The 17033-nt window shown below is 44.6% G+C and overlaps 1 protein-coding gene across 1 annotated transcript in view; it reads left to right on the top strand.

Moving 5' to 3' along the window:
• The window catches only part of dnajc3a (DnaJ (Hsp40) homolog, subfamily C, member 3a), a 68367-nt gene extending 53389 nt beyond the window's left edge, over nucleotides 1-14978 (top strand). The window contains exons 10-12 of the mRNA XM_084315047.1: nucleotides 7979-8111; nucleotides 11157-11305; nucleotides 14050-14978. Coding sequence (XP_084171173.1) covers nucleotides 7979-8111; nucleotides 11157-11305; nucleotides 14050-14195 — 428 coding nt within the window. The 3' untranslated portion in view covers nucleotides 14196-14978. The remainder of the gene's footprint in view (nucleotides 1-7978; nucleotides 8112-11156; nucleotides 11306-14049) is intronic.
• Nucleotides 14979-17033: the final 2055 nt, after the last annotated feature.

The following is a 17033-nucleotide window of genomic DNA, read 5'->3' as shown; positions in this document are numbered from 1 at the left end:
TTGACTGGTTTGCACACCAATAATACAGTGCAATAATAGAATAGTAGAATAGATAGTAAAATTATGCAATAGAATGGCCAGAGTAAAATAGTGCTACAGTACAATCAACAGCGGGGTGTATTAGAAGGCTATGGTGAAGAGGTACGTTTTTAGCTTATTTCTGAAAATATTAAGAGATCTAGCTTCCCTAATGTCCATAGGTAGTGTGTTCCATAACTTTGGTGCATAGTTAGCAAAGGCTACATCCTTGATTTTCTTTAGACTGTGGCTTGGAACCTTCAATAGACCAGTAGTAGATGATCGCAATGTTTATACTTTGTATATAAGGAGGAGGACCTTGAAATCAATTCTAAATGTTACCGGAAGCCAGTGTATGTTACTTACTTGTAACTTCGGGTTTGATCCAAGGAGTAAGTTGCCCCATATTGCTCTGTAACATTTCTCTTTTTGTTATAGGACCGACTAGTGGGATTTCAGTTTTGCCCTCATTTAATTTTAGGAAGTTGTTCGTCATCCATTTGTTTATTGCTAAGAGACAGGCGGAAATGGAGTTTATAGCTGTGTACAATTGTGTGTCATCTGCGTAACTATGGAAACATACATTGTGCTTTCTAATGATGTCTCCTCAATGTTCAATGCAATGTTCAATGCAAGTAAAGCACTTTAAACTTTAAGTATGACTAAATGCTTTCTTGACTATATATATAGTAACTGTTCCAAAATGCATAGATTTCTATGTATTTTAGGGGTTTGGGGGGCTAGCTCTTTTTAATATAAATGTCAGATTGTTTTATTTATTTCATAGATTTCTATGCATTTCAGGAGTTTGGGGGGCTGGCTCCCCAAAATAATTAAATAACATAACCCTAACCTAACCCTAAAACCGAAATAAAGTTAAAAGAAAAATAGTTACAAAATCCACCCATTTTCGCCCAAAAACCGGCTGCGCGTGCCCGCTTCATATACTTCTGTGCCCCCCTGTGCCCCAGTAGAGTGCTGGGTCTAGATACGCCCCTGGGCGAGACACCCCAGGTGAATAGGCAAATATACTTTTTTTTTGTTGATTTTGAGATTTTGTTATATTTTGCTTCCTAAACATGTCTTCTATGAAACTAGTGACAATAAAACGTCAATAACACACATTTACCGTAATTCCTCTAATAGTAACCCCGGCTTGTATTTGTTTCAACTGTAGCGGGTACCAGGCTTGTATTAGGAGGAGGCCTGTATAAGAGGGAGGCCTATATTTCAAATTTTCAAACTGATCATAATGAATAAATCAACATTTTGTGTCAGTTTGAACCCAGTAAAATGTACTGGGTTCATTTATTGAAACCAAGTACTGTATAAAATAGTAAACAGTGCAATTACAGGTGGTCACTGGTCATTTCAACGTTTTCAAAGTGAAATCAAGTAACTAGCTCAGTATGCAGCTCAGTATATTAGTAACCCGGCTTGTATTAGGAGGCCGGCTTATAATTGCTTAGCTCAAGAGCGCACCCGGCCATTAATAGAGACCCGGCTTGTATTTGAGACCCGGTTACTATTAGAGGAATTACGGTAGTTGTTTATTTTACTTCATTTTGCCTTATTGCATCCATAAATGTGCACATATTTAACACTTTGGTTGCCTTGGGTTAAATTAATGATATACCATAGATTGCCAGCGCTATTTGTCTATGGAGAAAGTCCCCTTCTTTGCAGGGCTATAACTTTTTAAATTCTATTGCTACATTGCCATTATTAGGGCCCATTCAAAGTCCTATATGTATTGTTCATTGTGTAGCAACGTTAAACTTTTTCATTCACATATTCATAGTAAAGTATGGTCTAATGTATAAGTATGTTTTCATCTCTTTCTGCAACTTTCTCCAGAACGTGATATATAGCCCCAAATGCATTATATTGATGATGAAATACAGTTTGATGGCAATCAGCGCGATATAAAAAATTCCAACTAGACGTACTTCTAGAAGTTACTACACGTCATCTGATGTTGACCGGATGGGCGAGGGGGCGTTTATAATTCCGTGGGCAGCGTTATACCAATCATCTAATGTGGGTCAAATGTTGATAAAAGCAGTTAGTATCGAAGATGGTAACGTTACACGCTGAAACTCACCCCAGTCTCCGCGCGCCGTTGGGCGATCATCGTCGAGTAGAAATTGTATCATTATGGGATATATTATTACCCGGTCCATCTCCAGCTTGTATAATGGTATATACGTCCAAATCATGTTGTTTATCGAGTTATTGGCAATCGATCGCTATGTAGAGTGACGAGCTAGAGTGCCGGAAGCTATACCGAGTGTCCGGAAGTAATAGGGCCGACCAGCAAAACCTCTACTGCGCTTCCTGTTAAGCAGTTGCGCCGATCGGCCACCAGATGGCGCTCGTGAACCGCCAGAGAGCTCAGTGGGTCCTGCTGATGGATCTCAGGCCAGCGGAGGGGGAATATGAATCTGATTCCAGATTTTTGAAATATTGATATAAGGACGCTGTACAGCGTCCCCCGGCAACGTTAGCATGGCCAGCAATGACGCTGTAAAGCGTTTTTAGGCAGTCAAAGTGTTAATGGAGAAGTGCCTCATTTGCATATATAAATATAAAATTCAGAAAACTTGCCAAATATTTTTTCTTAGTTTATATGTACATAACAAACTGGGAAAGTTTCATAGTGATATCTATTCAAATATTTTTTTGCCTATTAGGGGGTACTACACGGTTACTACATAATAATAATAATAATAATGGATTGGATTTATATAGCGCTCTTTGTTTGTAGCCTGTGTGTAGTTCTGTTCAATAACATCATTATTATTATTATTCAGTTATCAGGCATGTGTTTAGGTTGTCAATTACTAATGGTTTGATTAGGTATTGTGTTTGTAAATAGCTGTTTAAAAAAAGATTTATGGCATTTTACAATACAGAACTTTGAAGGCGTTTTCCCAAAAATGAGTTTTTATGTGTTTTTCTTACACGCATGGGTAGACATGTACCATTCCATAGCACCTACACACACCATAATTTCCACATTTCTTCCTATATATACCATACATCTTTTTACAGAGGGGTTTGTTGATATATCATTCATAGCCTGATTTATAGTACGTTTAGACCAAAAAACATGGCGAAAATAGATTTTTTTATGACTGTAGTCAGCATTTCCTGATTCATGGGATGATAAAAAGACATATCCACAATCCCTTCTGTAAAAAGTTCACTGTGTTATGTGTCAACATAATGAAACTATTTAAAAAAATCTGGCATCATCCAATGTTGGTGTTTATACCCAAACGTTATATGCAAATTAGTGCATATTTAATGAGGTAATGCCTATTTTGCATATATAAACATAAGATCTCAGAAAACTTGCAATAATAAATTTTTTCTAAGTTGTTATGTACATAACAAACTGGGAAAGTTTCATAGTGATATCTATTCAAATATGTTTTTGCCTATTCACCTGGGGTGTCTCACCTTAACACATTGAGTGCCACGCCCCTTCCGGGAAGTGACCACTTCCGTGCCGCCCATTAACCCCATGTAAACGTAGTTGTAGTTTGTAGACCTAAACCTATATTTTATAGTATCGCTATGGGTCTAATAACGCCCTCGAGTCTCATTGAGCTGCTTCTGGTCAACGTGCAAAAAACAGATAATTTTTTTCATCCGTACATTTCCATTTTATACCGTTTTGAATATGAACATAGTCCGGCCGCTTCTGAGCAAGAAAAGACACAAACAGCGGTTTTGTGTAATTCAATAAACACGAAATTTTTCGCCGGATTATCGGATCTTCCTGAAATCAACACTAGATCATCACTATTATCTTTTGTCGCGCACGCATGCAATGTGGCTTAGACCGGCCCCCCCCCCCCCCCTCCTGCAACCCAACGGCAGAACAGCTAGACACATAAACAAATAGCTTCAATCGCAGTAGAAATAAATATAATTTTTTTTTTATATATTTTATTGTGTCAAAGAAAGTCATTTTACATTTAGGTATAGTATGTGTACCCACATACACATACATAATATCATGCACATATCCATACTTACATACGTACATACACACACAAATGTACATACACATATTTTAAATCTTGAAAATTTAATTTCTTTACCCATCACCCATACAAAAAACAAGAGACAAAAACACAAAACAAAGGGGTGAGCACCAGTATAGATCCTGGACTGGTATACATCTAATATCCATCCGTACTCGTCCCCACATACACAAGAAAGAAAAAAAATATATCAGGTCAACGCAAGCTTTCATATATGGTGTCCTTACCTGGTCTCTGAAGTAATGGAAAAAAAAGAATCCAATAATCTCATCGCCATTCCAGTTATCCACAGCGATCGTACCTCCGACGTTATTGGGCATTGCTCTTCAACGGGCGGGCGGGCGGGGTCAGTTGTCCAAGCCATCCCTACAAGCGTGTGTTTTGCCGGAGTGTTTAGGACCCGCCCCCACGCCGCAGCTCAGTATAGAAAATAAACAAACCCGTTTCTAACCGGGTGCATTACTGGCCGAAGGCGTTAGAGGGCGGTATAATACCGTCTGCCAGCTCAGACACACTCGGAACAGTATGCACAAGGTGCCCCTGAATGAATGGATATATATATAATAAAATAAATACCGTGACAGAAACGTAGATATACGTTTCCGGCACTCAACGATCGGACGACAGAAACTTAGTTCTACGTGAACGACACTGAAAGTGTTAATAAACGGACTGCCATCGGTCCATAACCGCATTCTATAGAAGAATAAGTCTTTATTTGTCGTGCAGATTAACACACACACGCGAGATGGGCGACCGACGGGAACACGCGCGTGGCTCTGCTGAGCTCTGACTGAGAGAGGGAAAGACAGACTGCCCTGCCCTCTGCTGGCGCGTGCTGTGCACTACAAGCAACGCCGTCCCTGTTATATGTCAGTGTAATAGAAGGAAACGCATCTGTGATTTGGCACACAGTCTGTGACGTCACGGTATTGAAAATCATACCGACGGGATTTCGAAATACCCTGGTATACCCTAATACCGTCATACCGCCCTAGCCTATCTCCCATCCCAATTTCAGTCGGATTTATATCCAGGGATGGGGAATGGCTTCTTTTAACTGTTATGCGAGGTGGTCTGCCATATGCCGACATGGCAAACTTCTAGTTAGCATCACAGCAGTGGTGACTCGCCAGTCCTCGTGATGTAGTGGCAAGTGACGGTAACATAGCTTTCGGTCGTCGGGGCAGTCCAGCCGTCTGTCGTCAATGCAACCTTGCGAGCACCTGTAACGTTAGCTAGCTGCGCGAGAAACTCCGAACATTGCATCGGTGTAGCTCTCCTCGATGTGCAAGGTGGTTGTGCCTCAGGATGGGATATGGCACGCTGGCTCAATCAGGTGTTATCATTTGCCAAATCCTTTGCCGTCAACCATATCGATCATGCTGTTTTCGATAAATGCGCAGACTGACTTGGGTTATTTTTTTTAAATCAACGCTTCTCTTAGCCTGCTTAACTTTGCAAGCTGCCGTGGTGTTTTTTTCCTTCCCTTATTTTCCAGACACAGAGGTAGTTGCCTCCTCTTCATAGTTATATGGCGCCCTCTATCTGTTCGTTGAAACATGCTTTGAAAATACACCATTCTACTGACGGCTACAATGTAATAAGAGACGGACAACATTGTAACATATCATTGTTTTATAGTAGATCGAGTAAATGTCACATGTTCGAGTAAACCCTTAACGATCAATCAATCGATCTTCAATTAATTGTTAACATCCCTATTTTTAATTGATGTGTTATTCTTGCGTTTTGCCTCGTGTTTGGTGTCTTGACTTACTTGACTTAAGCCTTTGCACTCCCTGCGGAGCATAGGCCACTGACAAATTCTTTCCATGTTGCGCGGTTTTTGGCCTCCCGAACGATGTTGTGCCATCCCAGTCCAGCCTCTTTCATTTCCCCTTCCCAAGAACGGCGCCAGGTGTTTCGAGGCCTGCCGCGTTTCCTCTTTCCAGGTGGGTTCCATCGTAGGGCTTGCCGGGTGATGTTTGTGTCTTCCTTTCTCAGGGTATGGCCTATCCACATCCACTTTCTCTTCTTTATTTCTTCTGGCGGGGGTAGTTGTTTTGTGCGCTCCCACAGGTCCAGATTTGTAATGACATTTGGCCACCTCACTCTTAGAATGCGGCGGAGGCAGGAATTTATGAAGGACTGTACTTTCTGATTCAGCCTTACAGTTGTCTTCCAGGTCTCGGCGCCATACAGGAGGACTGATTTAACATTGGAGTTAAAGATCCTCAGCTTTGTGTTGGTTTTTATTTCGTGAGACCTCCATACTCGACCAAGTAGGTTGTATGCCGTTCTTGCTTTTCCGATTCGCACTCTGATGTCTTCTTCTGTGCCACCCGCTGTATCTACTATGCTCCCAAGGTAGGTAAAGGAGTTAGTTTCTTCGATGGCCTCTCCCTCTAGTTCAATGTTTTGCTGGCACTTTGTGTTGATCTTCATAATCTTGGTTTTTACCCTATTGATCTTCATTCCTAGAGTTGAGGCTGTTTCCTTTAGTTTGTTGGTCTTTTGTTGCATTTGCTGGTGACTGTGATAAGAGAGCTAGGTCATCTGCAAAATCGAGGTCTTCAAGCTGGTGCATCAGTGTCCACTGGATGCCGTTTCTGGCTCCTTCTGTTGTCTTCTTCATGGTCCAATCAATGGCCAGCAGGAACAAGAAGGGGGACAGCAGGCAGCCTTGTCTCACTCCGGTCTTTATCTCGAACGGGTTTGAGGGCTCCCCTCTGTGCAGTACCCTACTTGTCATCCCGTCATATGATCCTCTGATGATGTTGATGTACTTCGGTGGGATTCCATAGTGCTCCATCAGGTGCCACAAACTGTTCCTATCTAGACTGTCAAAGGCCTGTTCGAAATCGATGAAGTTGATGTACAGTATAAGGAGCTGTTCCATTCCAGGGACTGTTCGATGATGATCCTCAGTGTGGCGATCTGGTCTATGCATGACCTTTCTTTCCGGTTTGGTGTCTTATTGTTATATAAAAAATAGGGAAACAATGTCCAGGCACGCACTCCAGGTTTTTCCAAATTTATTGGCAGCCTGTAATCATGACGTTTCGGTGTGAACACACCTTCTTCAGAATGGCTTGCATGTCTTATTGTTATGAAATGTATATGCTGTGTGATATTAAATGCTTTTAATTTTTTTGCTTATTTCTGTATGAACTCATTTACAGTCTCGACGTCACTGTAAATGAGGAAAGCTTTAGTTGCCTTTCGATTTTAAATAAAGGTTTAAAAATGAAATACGTTTCGGAGTGGCCCCAATGGACATCCACTTTAGATGGTGGGAATCTAGAATGCTGGCCTTCTGTTCACTCTTGGCCAGGAGACTAATATTGTTCAAATGGAAAGACTCAGGTCCACCTGTGTACGGCCACTGGATGAGAGAAGTCATGTATCATATTAAACTGGAGAAGATCAGGTATACTGTCAGAGGTTATACCGAAAAATTCCACAATATCTGGGATCCTTTCCTGACTTTCTTATAGATAGACTTTCTTATAGATATGGAAGCGGATAATGTGACAGAGGCGATTTGACTGACCCTCCTTGGTTCTCAGCTTCCTGTTCTTTTATGTTTTTTTTTTAATTATTATTATTTTTCTATCTCTATCTGCAGAATACAGGAGATACACTACTGTCTGGTGATTTAAAAATAAAAAAATATAAAAGGAAAAACAATGATTAAAAAATGCTCTAAGTATGTAAGAATGATTTTGTCTGGTATAGGGGTGGGGGGAGGGGAGGGAGGGAGGGTTTTATTTTTATCTTTTCTTTTCTTTCGGCCCATGTGGGCCCAACTGTAAAAATTCAATCTTCAAATAAAAAAACCTTGATAAAAAAATAAATAAAAATGAAATAAGTAATGAATGATGTGTGTCTCTTCTCCACAGCCATCAGGGACTACGAGACGGCTGGGAAACACAGTGAGAACGACCGGCAGGTAAAAGAGGGCCTTGAGAAGGCCCAGAGGCTGCTGAAGCAGTCACAGAAGCGGGACTACTACAAGATCCTGGGGGTCAAGAGGTGCACTTCACCTCCTCTACCTCCTCCTCCTCCACCTTCACCTCCTCCTGTACCTCCTCCACCTCCTTCACCTCTTCCACCTCCTTCACCTCCTCCACCTTCACCTCCTTTACCTCCTTCACCTCCTTTACCTCCTTCACCTCCCCCTCCTCCCCCACCTCCTTTACCTCCTCCTCCACCTCCTTTACCTCTTCCTCCTCCTCCACCTCCTTTACCTCCACCTCCTTTACCTCCTCCTCCTTTACCTCTTCCTCGTCCACCTCTTCCTCCTCCTCCTTTACCTCTTTCTCCTCCTCCTCCACCTCTTCCTCCTCCTCCACCTCCTTTACCTCTTCCTCCTCCTCCACCTCCTCCTCCTCCACCTCTTCCTCCTCCTCCACCTCCTTCACCTCTTCCTCCTCCTCCACCTCCTTTACCTCTTCCTCCTCCTCCACCTCCTTTACCTCCTTCACCTCTTCCTCCTCCTCCACCTCTTCCTCCTCCACCTCTTCCTCCTCCTCCACCTCCTTCACCTCTTCCTCCTCCTCCACCTCCTTTACCTCTTCCTCCTCCTCCACCTCCTTTACCTCCTTCACCTCTTCCTCCTCCTCCACCTCTTCCTCCTCCTCCACCTCCTTTACCTCCTCCTCCTCTTCCTCCTCCTTTACCTCTTCCTCCTCCTCCACCTCCTTTACCTCCTCCTCCTTTACCTCTTCCTCCTCCACCTCTTCCTCCTCCACCTCCTTTACCTCTTCCTCCACCTCCTTTACCTCCTCCTCCTCCACCTCTTCTTCCACCTCCTTTACCTCCTCCTCCACCTCCTTTACCTCCTCCTCCACCTCCTTCACCTCCTTTACCTCCTTCACCTCTTCCTCCTTTACCTCCACCTCCTTTACCTCCTCCTCCTCTTCCTCCTCCTCCTCCACCTCCTTTACCTCCTTCACCTCCTCCTCCACCTCTTCCACCTCCTTTACCTCCTCCTCCTCATCCACCTCTTCCTCCTCCACCTCCTTTACCCCCTTTACCTCTTCCTCCTCCTCCACCTCTTCCTCCTTTTCTACCTCCTTTACCTCTTCCTCCTCCTCCACCTCCTTTACCTCCTTCACCTCTTCCTCCTCCTCCACCTCTTCCTCCTCCTCCACCTCCTTTACCTCCTCCACCTCATCCACCTCTTCCTCCTCCTCCACCTCCTTTACCTCTTCCTCCTCCTCCACCTCTTCCTCCTCCTCCACCTCCTTTACCTCTTCCTCCACCTCCTTTACCTCTTCCTCCACCTCCTTTACCTCTTCCTCCTCCTTCACCTTTACCTCCTCCTCCTTAACCTCTTCTTCCTCCTCCACCTCCTTAACCTCTTCCTCCTCATCCTTTACCTCTTCCTCCTCCTCCTTTACCTCTTCCTCCTCCTCCTTCACCTCTTCCACCTCCTTTACCTCCTCCACCTCCTTTACCTCTTCCTCCTCCACCTCCTTTACCTCCTCCTTTACCTCTTCCTCCTCCTCCTCCTTTACCTCTTCCTCCACCTCCTTTATCTCCTCCTCCTCCTTTACCTCTTCCTCCTCCTCATTTACCTCTTCCTCCTCCACCTCCTTTACCTCCTCCTCTTCCTCCTTTACCTCTTCCTCCTCCTCCACCGCCTTCTTTACCTCTTCCTCCTCCTCCACCTCCTTAACCTCTTCCTCCTCCTCCTTTACCTCTTCCTCCACCTCCTTAACCTCTTCCTTCTCCCCCTTTACCTCTTCCTCCTCCTCTGTATGAACCCTCTGTATGAACCCCACACCTCTGTATGAACCCCACACCTCTGTATGAACCCCACACCTCTGTATGAACCCCACACCTCTGTATGAACCCCACACCTCTCTGTATGAACCCCACACCTCTGTATGAACCCCACACCTCTGTATGAACCCCACACCTCTGTATGAACCCCACACCTCTGTATGAACCCACACCTCTGTATGAACCCACACCTCTGTATGAACCCACACCTCTGTATGAACCCCACACCTCTGTATGAACCCACACCTCTGTATGAACCCCACACCTCTGTATGAACCCCACACCTCTGTATGAACCCACACCTCTCCGTATGAACCCCACACCTCTGTATGAACCCACACCTCTGTATGAACCCACACCTCTGTATGAACCCCACACCTCTGTATGAACCCCACACCTCTATGAACCCCACCTCTCTGTATGAACCCCGCACCTCTGTATGAACCCCACCTCTCTGTATGAACCCACACCTCTGTATGAACCCCACCTCTCTGTATGAACCCACACCTCTGTATGAACCCCACACCTCTCTGTATGAACCCCACACCTCTGTATGAACCCCACACCTCTGTATGAACCCACACCTCTGTATGAACCCACACCTCTGTATGAACCCCACCTCTCTGTATGAACCCACACCTCTCTGTATGAACCCCACACCTCTGTATGAACCCCACACCTCTCTGTATGAACCCACACCTCTGTATGAACCCCACACCTCTCTGTATGAACCCCACACCTCTGTATGAACCCCACACCTCTGTATGAACCCCACACCTCTGTATGAACCCCACACCTCTGTATGAACCCACACCTCTGTATGAACCCACACCTCTGTATGAACCCCACACCTCTGTATGAACCCCACACCTCTCTGTATGGACCCCACCTCTCTGTATGAACCCCACCTCTCTGTATGAACCCCACCTCTCTGTATGAACCCCACCTCTCTGTATGAACCCCACACCTCTGTATGAACCCACACACCTCTGTATGAACCCACACACCTCTGTATGAACCCACACCTCTGTATGAACCCCACACCTCTGTATGAACCCACACCTCTGTATGAACCCCACACCTCTGTATGAACCCCACACCTCTCTGTATGAACCCCACACCTCTGTATGAACCCACACCTCTGTATGAACCCCACACCTCTGTATGAATCCACACCTCTGTATGAACCCCACCTCTCTGTATGAATCCACACCTCTGTATGAACCCCACCTCTCTGTATGAACCCACACCTCTGTATGAACCCCACACCTCTCTGTATGAACCCCGCAGGACGGCCCAGAAGAAGGAGATCATTAAGGCCTACCGGAGGCTGGCGCAGCAGTGGCACCCAGACAACTTCCAGGATGCAGAGAAGAAGAAGGCAGCGGAGAAGAAGTTCATAGACATCGCCCAGGCCAAGGAGGTTCTGACTGACCCAGGTAACCAGGCCAAGGAGGTTCTGACTGACCCAGGTAACCAGGCCAAGGAGGTTCTGACTGACCCAGGTAACCAGGCCAAGGAGGTTCTGACTGACCCAGGTAACCAGGTTCTGACTGACCCAGGTAACCAGGCCAAGGAGGTTCTGACTGACCCAGGTAACCAGGCCAAGGAGGTTCTGACTGACCCAGGTAACCAGGCCAAGGAGGTTCTGACTGACCCAGGTAACCAGGTTCTGACTGACCCAGGTAACCAGGTTCTGACTGACCCAGGTAACCAGGCCAAGGAGGTTCTGACTGACCCAGGTAACCAGGTTCTGACTGATCCAGGTAAACAGGTTAAACACACTGACCCAGGTAAATAGGTTAAACACACTGACCCAGGTAAACAGGTTAAACACACTGACCCAGGTAAACAGGTTAAACACACTGACCCAGGTAAACAGGCTAAACACACTGACCCAGGTAAACAGGTTAAACACACTGACCCAGGTAAACAGGTTAAACACACTGACCCAGGTAAACAGGCTAAACACACTGACCCAGGTAAACAGGTTAAACACACTGACCCAGGTAAACAGGTTAAACACACTGACCCAGGTAAACAGGTTAAACACACTGACCCAGGTAAACAGGCTAAAGACACTGACCCAGGTAAACATGTTAAACACACTGACCCAGGTAAACAGGTTAAACACACTGACCCAGGTAAACAGGTTAAACACACTGACCCAGGTAAACAGGTTAAACAGGTAAAACTGAACCTAAGCAAAACAGAATTGCTCCACCTGCCGGCCAAATCCTCCCCCCTGACCGACCTTTCCATCACAGTCGAGAATGCAGCTGTGACCGCGTCCCCGACCGCCAAGAACCTTGGTGTTGTCCTCGACGACCAGTTGAACTTCTCTGCTCACATCGCAGCGACAACCAGAACCTGCCGATTCCTCCTGAGCAACGTCAGAAGGATCCGCCCCTTCCTGACAAAAGAAGCCACCCAACTCCTCGTCCAATCAACAGTCATCTCCCGCCTCGACTACTGCAACGCACTGCTCGCTGGCCTCCCGGCCACTGCCACTAAGCCTCTTCAACTCATTCAGAACGCAGCGGCCCGCCTGATCTCAAACCTACCGAAGTCGGCCCATGTCACCCCACTTCTTAGGGACCTGCACTGGCTCCCCATTGCTGCACGAATCCGCTTCAAGGCCCTCGACCTAGCATACCATGCGGCAAAGGAAACCGCTCCCGCCTACCTCCGGTCAATGGTCTCTAACAACACACCCTCAAGACCCCTACGCTCTGCATCTTCTGGCCGCCTCAGACCTACTCCTATCCAAGCTCTGGGAGGGTCATCAAAGAGAAGTCGCCTATTCTCAGTCCTTGCCCCACAATGGTGGAATGAACTACCCACCCCAGTTAGGACAGCCGAAACACGTCAAATCTTTCACCGTCGACTAAAGACGCACTTCTTCAACCATTATCTGAATTAAAAAATAAAAATAAAAAATCTAACCCTAACTAACCATACTGTCATGCACTTGTCCTAATAAACTAACCTACACTGTAGCACTCAACACTTTGATGAACATTGTTACTCAGCTGATAGAGTTGTGCCCTTCCTGATGGCTTGTCGTACAGAACTTGTAAGTCGCTTTGGATAAAAGCGTCAGCTAAATGACTAAATGTAAATGTAAAACACACTGACCCAGGTAAACAGGTTAAACACACTGACCCAGGTAAACAGGTTAAACACACTGACCCAGGTAAACAGGTTAAACACACTGACCCAGGTAAACAGGTTAAACACACTGACCCAGATAAACAGGTTAAACACACTGACCCAGGTAAACAGGCTAAACACACTGACCCAGGTAAACAGGTTAAACACACTGACCCAGGTAAACAGGTTAAACACACTGACCCAGGTAAACAGACACTAGCTTGATTTTTACACATTGAAATCATATTTATTTTCTACTTTGCATTTGATATATTGCAAATATATGCCATCACACACACTGGCATTTAAAGGGTTAGAATTATAAAATGAATATGTGGTGTTATGATCAGGGCTGTAGTTGAATAAAATATTGTATTATTTTCAATCTGACATTACAAAAAAACAGAAAATCCATCAAAATCAGTGTTGTTGCTAATCATATTTTTTTAACAATAATTTGTGATGCCATCACAAACACTGGCATTTAAAAATTCCTGCACCAGAATGCAGGAAATGAAGTCTTTGTAACAGGAAATGTCCTGGTGGGGGACCCCCAGACCCCCTGCTTAAAAAGTGGCCTGACTGGGGCTATATTTTTGCACTATAGTTCCTGGCCTGAATGATTTCCCCAGTCTGGCCCAGGTTAAAAGCCTCCAATGCTTATTAGTGTGTGTGCGTTTGAACGTGCGCATGTTTCAACCATACATTTACATTTATAAAAAAATAAATATAATTTTTAAATTAAAAAAAAAAAATTATTTACCTCCTATAATAGTGGTGGCTCTCTGACACCATTATTTGGGGGTCGCGGCCTGAAAAGTTTGGGAACCCCTGATGTAGACCACTTATTTTGTGGGACCCTCTCGAAAGCGATATACTGTATCTCAATGTGGTTTTCCCAATAAAATTATTTCAATATATATATATTTGAACAAACTTTTTGAATGATAAATCAACTTATTTGATTATAGTTTGCCTACGGTGAGAGACCGATGAATAGTAACATTCTCTACGCTGTGTTTCTCTGCAGAGATGAGGGGTAAGTTCGACCAGGGAGAGGACCCCCTGGACCCGGAGCAGCAGGGGGGGGGACACCACCAGGGCTTCCAGCAGGGCTTCCAGGGGTTCAACCCCTTCGGCTCCGGCCCCTTCAACTTCAAATTCAACTACAACTGAGAGAGGGGGAGAGGGAGAGAGAGGGAGAGAGAGACACGGAGAGGGGGAGAGGGAGAGAGAGAGAGAGAGAGAGAGCCAAGGTTCTTCACATTCTCAGGTCTGGACGGAAATGTTCGCCTCGACGACGACGCAGAGGTTCCTGTGGAATCGGCACCGCGGGCCGGGAATCTTATTTGGACCCAGCTGGTTCCAGAAGACACTGGTTTCCGGGACTGCGCATGCGACGTCGTCAACCTCCGAATTCTTAGGCCTCGCGAGAAACTTAGTTGATTTTCTGTTTACCTCCCGATTTAAAGGGAAATCGCAGACCAAGAGGAAGCCAGCTTAAACCAATAGAGACTTTCCAGGATGGGTCGGAGGTAACTGTGACCGCATCAAGAGGGTTATTAAAGATGTGTCCTCGTGTTGTCGAGTGATACAACTTTGGATTCTATTTTGTTAAAAGATTCAGTACAATGAAAATCGTGTTATTGCATTTTATTTTTATGTAATAAATTATGTGTAAATTTTATAATAATGTGTCACAACTGTTGCTGTTGTGGACATGATTTCACTATCCCCCTGGATGTCGACGGAATCGAACCATTTCAGATATCCAATCGGCTTCCTTGAAGAGATTGCGCAATGTGCTCGGGTTACTCCTGATTGGCCCGTCAGTCACATGGTGTGCAGCTGAGTGGTGTGAGGATGGTGAGCGGTCCAGAAGGCCACGCCCCCTCAGTCTACTGATTTGATTTGATTTTTATTTAGTACATACAATTTATACAATAGTATAAAAACAAGGGGTACAAGGATAACATGTGAAAGTCTGTCGACTTGTTTCCAACACAACTGAGAGTTAAAGGTCCCATGTCTTACTATTCCTTTCACTATTTGGGCAACTTTACACAATTCCTGTGAGTATTGAACACATCTGTAAAGTTAAAAAAAAAATGCATTGTTTTGTATTTCTAATCAAGTACTCTAAAGCAGCATTTTTCCACTTCAAGATTTCAAGCTGTTTTGGGCTGGGCTCCGCCCATAAGCGATTTGAGTGACAGTCGCCCACAGTCTGCAACTGGCAGACAGAGAAAGATATTCTCGAAGACGTCACGAGACCGCCGCCATCTTGGTATGAGGGAAACAAACTGATTTCTACCATCAAATGCATGCGTTGAGCTCCGTTTTTATTACATGTTTTATCATTACATTCTTGTTCATTTCATAACATTTTCATACGATTTGTTTTGAAAATATTGAGGCCAACATGGCATTTCACTATTTCGAAAGCCTTTCTGGTGATTCTAAGGCGAGATATGAGTCAAAGAAGCTTGCCCTGATTGACTTGACATCATGTCCATACAAAACACCTTCAGAAATGGCCATCTCTCGAATACCCAAATTGAAGCTGCTGTGTTACGTTTTGTACTAATAACAAACGCAGAAATCCAAATCGCAAGTTTTATATAATACCAGCTGATGCATCACAGAGGAAAAAGTGGCTGGCGGCTAACGTTCGGCTAACTCCCTCTGGTGTTGTGGTTGTGGTAGCTACATGCTAAGCTAACGTTAATTACATCATATCGAACCGATAGGAGCTTATTTTATCTAATCTTACGTGGTGGTACCACGTGTGCCACTACCCGATCAAACATCCACGTAAGATTAGATAAGATAAGCTCCTATCGGTTCGATATGATATAATTAACGTTAGCTCAGCATGTAGCTATGTGTCTAGGTTAACGTAGCTAACGTTTAGCTGCCAGCCACTTTTTCCTCCATGATGGTATAAAACTTGCGATTTGGATTTCTGTTTTTGTTATTAGTACAAAACGTAACACAGCAGCTCTTTGGCATTGTGATGCACTGAAGAAAATTACCCTTGATTGTGTTTAATTTGCCGCTTTTCCGATCCATTTCTGCACTAAATGAAGCGTTCACAATGTACCCGGGGGGGCATGTTTCCCCCACGCCGCAGTTGCGTAGCAACAACAGACAGGAAGTTGACTTCGAGAATAGAGAGATTGAGGGGTATACTAATTAATTTCGCCGCGGGGGGCATAATCCCACGGGACAATGCATTGGTAACTTGTTTCAAATGACAATATATACCCCTGTGAATATTATTGCACGGATCGGAATACGGGCGCGCGCAATGATATTTTGCAGCAAATTGACAGTGATATGCGATTGCTCCTGACTGCGTGTGTGTGGGGTGCTCCTGTCCCTCTCTCGCTCGTTCTCTGCTCTCTCTGTCGGCACCCCACGTCAACCCGTTTGAGGAAGTGTCAGTATTTCCACTCGCTCTGTTGATTGTGGGCGGTGACTACAACCAGTGCCTTATTCACGTCAGCAAAACAGTCAAATCAGAACGGCTTAGTTCAGTGGGGGAGGATCTCGTCAACTTGAGACTGGACTGATGAGCCAAAATGAGTATTAGAGACACAGACCCCATTGATACAAATCCCCATTGATAGAAAACAATGCTAAACACTGGAAAAGGCCATTTATAAGACAGGGGACCTTTAACCTCTTCCACCCGACGGGACCGGTACCTGTCCCGAAATGACATCTGGTCATAAATCAATATTTTTCAGACTGTTGTATAAAAGTAGCCATTTTTATTTCAAACGTATTCAATAAACATAAACATAATAAAATCATAAACATGTCACAACAGCATGTAGAATGTATATTATCATCAATACGTTAGTTTAGCAATAGGTTAAAAGTGTTATTAGATAGATTTTACTTTTCGATTTGGTCAAGTCTATTTCGAACGATGGGAATTGTAGTTTTTTTGCAGCCATTTTGTAGCAGACTTCCACAGGTCTGGTTCTGCGTTGGAATTTTTGGAAA

Source organism: Notolepis coatsorum (assembly GCF_963971535.1).
Source record: "Notolepis coatsorum genome assembly, chromosome: 5".
Classification (NCBI taxonomy): Eukaryota; Metazoa; Chordata; class Actinopteri; order Aulopiformes; family Paralepididae; genus Notolepis; species Notolepis coatsorum.
This window is presented reverse-complemented; position numbering and strand designations above follow the sequence as displayed.